General features: G+C 42.6%; 1 protein-coding gene across 1 annotated transcript in view; it reads right to left on the bottom strand.

Moving 5' to 3' along the window:
- Positions 1-665: 665 nt before the first annotated feature.
- The window catches only part of LOC122916901 (neuronal regeneration related protein), a 28617-nt gene continuing 23282 nt past the window's right edge, over positions 666-6000 (bottom strand). Inside the window, exon 5 of the mRNA XM_044264289.1 lies at positions 666-2434. Within this exon, the coding sequence (XP_044120224.1) occupies positions 2309-2434 (126 nt within the window). The 3' untranslated portion in view covers positions 666-2308. The remainder of the gene's footprint in view (positions 2435-6000) is intronic.

Below are 6000 nucleotides of genomic sequence, written 5' to 3'. Positions count from 1 at the left end.
AGCATAAATGTCCCTCCTGACACACGGGTGTCAAGCGGCCATCTGATACCCAGTTTCCAGAAGCTGAGCACCCAGTTTGGAGCCGTGCCCCCTTTGGTTCCTCTCCCTCCTCTCTGGCCTTTATCTCAGAGGCCTGGGCCTTAGCCTCTGTTCAGGTGAAACTGAAGTATCTGGACACAACCAGCCACTTCAGCAACTTGTGGTAAACCGGGTGAAGTTACGTCCTCATGGAGGAGGGAGCCGCTGCATTTCTCATGCGCAGGGAGAGGATGAACCGCCTGAATTTCTGGTTGTGGGGGTCACAGGAGACCTCTGGTGACGCCATCTCATCACGTGCTAGATCCCAGGTAGCTGGGTACATATGAACTAATGACTTAAAATCCCGCCTCAAATTCTCATCTTCCTCCAAGCAGAAGCCTTTTGTCTATGTATAAGTGCAAATATTCCCTAAGGAAGGGAGGTCTTGTATCTTTTGGATAAAGTGCCACAGCCTCGCCCCTAATCGCATAGAACCTTCGGAAGGGAACACACGTGAAAGGCAGAGCTGATTCTCTCCCTTTTGACCTTTGCCCTTCGGTCTCCCTGGGGGCTCTGAGAACACACAAACTAGCACAAACCAGTGAAAGCATTCAGAAGTAGGCCTCTCCAATGATGAGCCAAGCCAGTTACCTTACAGCTTGCATATTTATTGAACAAATACTACTAAAATAGCTAAAATACACTGGGTACCTGTTGTGAGTGCATCAGTAAAGATCACATTGTTACAAAAGCCTGCATTTCCAGCAGTGCACAACTGCAACTCTACATAAATGCCACAGATGCAGAATACTGTTTTCTTGCTCTATTTACACGGCTGATATACCTATTCTAACAAAGGAGGGGGCAGGAAGATGCACAAGAAACTCAGGCCAATGGGGGAGCAAGAAGAGAACGAAGAAGTGCGCTGCATGCAGCATGGGCGGTAACAGTCAGACGTGGAACAGGGCGGAACACAGCCTGCCCTGTCCGAGGAAGAGCTGAAAGACAGTTATATAAAAATTAAGGTGGGCTTTCAGACTGGCTAACACAACAACAATCCGTGAGTAGATGGTATTGTCTGGTTTTATTTTTGTTTATCCATTTCATTGGGAGCAAGGACAAAAATGTAAAATCTATACCTTGCTTATCAAAATCGCTGAAGAAAAGTGCTCTGCCTTTTTTCAGGTTTTTAAAAATTTTATAAAGACCTTTTTCCCAACTTAATTTTGGGGAAAGGTGTAATTTTCAGATTCTGACTCAGATGGCAGGGTTTTTTTGTTTTGTTTTGTTTTGGATTATTTTTCAGAGGGCATTTGTTTGAAAACGTTTGCCCTTTCTTCCCCCCAAATATCCTTTCAAACAAAAAGAACCAAAAGAGACATCTAAAAACGCCTGTCAAATTATTGCTTTTCTTTCTCTAAGCTAGGCAGGCGAGGCTACCGGAAAGAAGAGATTTGGTAAGTAAATTACAGTTTTGTGATTGCTCCCGCTACTGGGACTGCTTGTCCGTGAGTGCCATCCTGCGAGACGTGAGTCTCTCACTCTCTCTGGTAGCGTTCACTCAACCTACAACGCTGAAGAAGAAAGCCACACTGAAGACACGAGGAAAACAAGTCAATCCAGTCTAGAGAACAACATTCAGGGAAACAGAGTACCAACACCTTCTTAGAACATGGAAATAAAATATAACTCCATCAGAGCTACCTCGCCAAGGAGCATGTTGAAAGTCCAAAATAGCACCATTCATCAGTGTCTCAGGTCCTGTGGCAGCATCTCGGTCACTTACCACAAGGAAACAATGAGTTTCAAACTACTTCTATACATCAAAAGAGTACATGGATAAAATATAGATATACAGACAATCGATGAACATAAACTACTAGGCTTATTACATCTAAATGGAAAAAAAAAAATGGGGACTCTCAGCCTCTGCGAGAAGCCGTCGGGAGCTATGTGAGTGAAAAGGCAGGAGTGGACCGGTTGTGTGAGAGCAGAGGGAGTTTGAGTTGTGGAAGACACCGTTGTTGAGAACCAGGCCTGAAGGCCCACCTGTAAGGGTTGTAAACGTGGATTCACAGTGTGAAATTCTGAGCGGTTTCACTTGAGTCAGAATGATTAAAAACTGGTTTGATGATACCTATTTGTCCACTGTAAATTCTCTAAAGCAAGGCTCAGAGTCCCATAGTTTCTTCTTATACTTGATGATTTACACAGAAAAAAATCCCATATATGATACCATGACCTCATCAATACCCATACACCATATGTAATACAAACGGAGGTGTGACAATTAAAAAGAGTGGAGGTAACCGATGCCTGGGGAGTGGAGTTCACTGCTGCCAGGTGGAGTCAGGGAGGCGGCCTCAATCTGCTCATCCTTCTTGCGGTTCACTTCCTTTGGGACAGGAAGTCTTCCCTGAAAACCAGGTGGGGACACACACACACAAACACACACACACAAAGACACGTAGTCATGTTTCTGAAACCATCTGAAATTTTCCCCTGAACGCCAGATGTTTTGCAAACAGAGTTTACATATTAAACACAGTTCACCTGAATGTAAATATTAGGTCTGTGGGGGCATGAAGTAATTAAACACTCGCTGCCTTGGCTTCAGGAGAATCAAGTGCTTCTCCTAATGGCTGTGCCCAGCCATGTGGGAGGCAGCATTCCCCAGAGTCAGGTTTCTGATGACAGTTTCTAGTGTGAGACAGGGCCCAACAGGAGTCTGGGTAAGAGGTGCTCATTTCTCTTCAAAGCATTCAGTGACTGTGAAGGAGATGGGTAATTGCCTGTTTTCCAATATATAATAAAAATATTTAAAAGGAGATGACAGCCTATACAAAGGTAACTTATGTATGGTTTATTCTCTGGACAACTGGCCCAGTCCATGTGGGCCAGATAATCAGAACCACAAGCAGGTACCAAAGGTGGGAGTGTTTGCAGGAAAGAGGACAGTGTGACACCCAGGACAGAATTTAGTGAGATCTACCTTGTTTGGCCTGGGGCTATTCTAAGTCTGTCCTCACAAATGTGAATAAGGTGTCTCTGTTTCTGTCTAGAATAATCCAACCACACTGTGACTGATGCTCCACCAGGCATCCAAGGGGAGCAGCTCTTCATCATAACCAGAGAGCAAGAGGACAGGAAGCCCATTTGCTCAAGGGATGATAGGTCTTAACTTTTAACTTTACCACAAATACCCTGCATATCCCAATCAGATAGGAAAATAGTGATTTGACAATAGTCTTATCTTTTAGCCATATCATTAATTGCTGGAGTTTTCTCAGACACATTATCCAATATGGTTTTAAAAGATTTTTTTTTTCCTTTTTGCTCAGATCATATGTTCCAATTAGACATTTATTAATCTATTTTGGCTGGGTTTGAATACTTGAATTAAAATAATAATCTTGCTTTGAGATCTGTAAATTATCACATCTGAATCTCTTTTTAAGAATTCAGAAGTCAGGAACTTTCAAACAACTTAAAACTGAGTAAATGTTTTCAGCAGCCACAGGATGAACTAAATGTAACAGATAATTCAGCTTTAGTAAGTCTTATTTCCTATAAATATATTTTTTAAATGTTAAACACCTGGTATGCCTAAATTTTGAGTTTAAAAATCTCAGACTTTGGGAACATACATTTTCAGGATATATAGAAAATCCACTCAGTGTGTACTTCCATGTTCTAAGATTGTGATTTTTAAGTTGTTTTGGTATCACTAAATAGCAATAGGACTAAATCAGAAAATTGAATTAAAATGTAATTCATTACTCACACACTTAAGGACCTAGGTAAACCTTTAGAATCATTATACTGGGCAGTCTTTTTCAGTTGTGCAAAAAATTTTAATCTTGAAATTTTGACATATAATCCCAAGATATAGAAAAAAAAATCCACTCTGATCCTGGTGGTTTTAAACTGTTTTTCTCCTCTCCCTCAACCAGTTAGCCTAGTTCAAGATGTGACAAACTTGGGTTTTGGACGAATAAAGAATTCAGAAGCTGCTAATCATCACAGGCCAGGAAGGAAAATCAAAACTTCGTAAGTGTGATTTCACTCTGTCCACGGCTGCCCTTAAAGCGGCTTACTTCAGTTCCTGCATGACTAACTAGCCAGTCTCTAAAGTCTCCATCTTAGTAACCCCATTACCTTCATGGAAAATACAAAACAAAACCAAATGAAGATTGGGTGGGATTCTCGGTAATTTGGAAAGAGATATTTCTAGGGGGAAAAAAAAATGTGAAGGATATTATTTCAGATGTGAATTTACCATTTTTACTACTTTTTCTGTTTTGAGACCACCCCCCCCAAAAGTTCATGTCTTCATTTATTATTCATGTTCCGAATACCTACTGTGGCTTGAAGACTCAGATTTTAAAGCTACAGCGATTAAAACAGAGACAAAAATAGTCCCTGTCCATCCTGCCCTTTATTTTCTGTATGGGAGATGCCCAAGTTAACTGGACAATGGCAAGGCAACAGTGGTAAGCCATGCGGACGGGCATGCTGCTGAAGTGCCCTGAGAGGTCAAACCTGACCAGCCAGAAAGAGCTTTGCACATCTTCCCTTTGGTGGCTGGAATTTACTAGATTTCAGTCCCTCCTTCCTGTCCCTCATTTTTTGAAAAGAATAAAGTCTGCTCCCTCACTGAAAGAACTATAGGCTTCTATAACAAGGGGAGAAGGTTTTTGAAGAGGAGATACAATGTAGTCTTACTTCTTCAGAAGTAAGATGCCTTATAAGAATTCAGGCAAAAATAATCCTATCTTCCTCCATCATCCAGCTCCTCATGGCTCCCAGACAACTGAAGGTCAATCTAGAAGGCTGGAGCAGCAGCAACAGATGTGTCCGGTGGTTCCCCAGACTGGTTCTCCCGGATGCTTCTATAACTAAGCTACCTCAGGTTGGCCGGCCCTCTCTGCTGAGAACTGTTCGAGTCTGAATCCCCCAGTTTCTCAATAATGTACCTCGGACAACATAAGATTATTTTTGTTGATTATACAAAGATGTGCTTTTCCACAAGAAAACTTCTGGGAAGGACAAATATATTATGCTTAAAGGATTATTCACATATGGAGAGAGAAAAGAAATTAACAGAAGACCTGAATCTCAGGGTCTGTTGTGCCAATCGTGTGAAGCGTGACTCAGTGGAGGCACAGTCTAGGTCCTGGGTTGGCCTTCTAAGAAAAAGGGAGGGGCTGTTGACCTCACTGAAGAACTTGCCTAGTCTTGCCACTCTGGTTGATGTCACCAGTATCAAAGCAAGGGCTTCTGGATGGCTGAATGGGGCAGAAATAATGAAAACACTATACTCTTCCTTTCCCCTCCATTATCATGTCTTGCCCTCAGCTGCTCGGACGAATGATGCCCTGAGCTTCCCAGGAAAGAATGCCTAGAGTTATACGACTGCTGCTGCTGGGGGGGGGGAGCTTCTGGAGTGCTGGCGTGGAGGTGTAGGAGCGTGTGGTGGTGAAGGGGTGGTGAGGTGAGGTGGGGGGGTGTGGTGGGCAGTGGTGTTGTGAGGTGGTGTTGGGGTGATGGGGGTGTGCGTGTGTTTTAAGGAAAGCTCCAGGACACCAGCTCACTTCCACCCCAGCTCTACAAGATGGCACAAATGTAGCTCAGGCAGGTCCAGAATCCTTTTGTTCACCTACTTTTCCTAACGCTGGTTTCAACCTGGACCTTCAGAAATTCTCTGGAAGATTTAAAGTGATTTAGAATTGTTTTCTCTTAGTGCTAACTACCAGTTGACACAATCTCTCCAAATGCTGCCTGTCAGTAAAAGATAGGGCACTGCTGAAGCCATTCAGTGTAAGTAAGAGTTTCTCAAACATTAAAATGTCAATAAGAGCTGGGAAATTGTCACCATGTGTCAGTTGCACTTATGAAACTTCTGAATGGAAATTTTATTTTCAGTGCACATTTTCTTTCTGAATTGCAAAATCAACAGGTCAGTGGTAAAAAGTACAGTCC

Source organism: Neovison vison, chromosome 1, assembly GCF_020171115.1.
Source record: "Neovison vison isolate M4711 chromosome 1, ASM_NN_V1, whole genome shotgun sequence".
Taxonomy (NCBI): domain Eukaryota; kingdom Metazoa; phylum Chordata; class Mammalia; order Carnivora; family Mustelidae; genus Neogale; species Neogale vison.
Note: the sequence above shows the minus strand (reverse complement) of the source record. Positions and strands in the feature narration are given on the sequence as shown.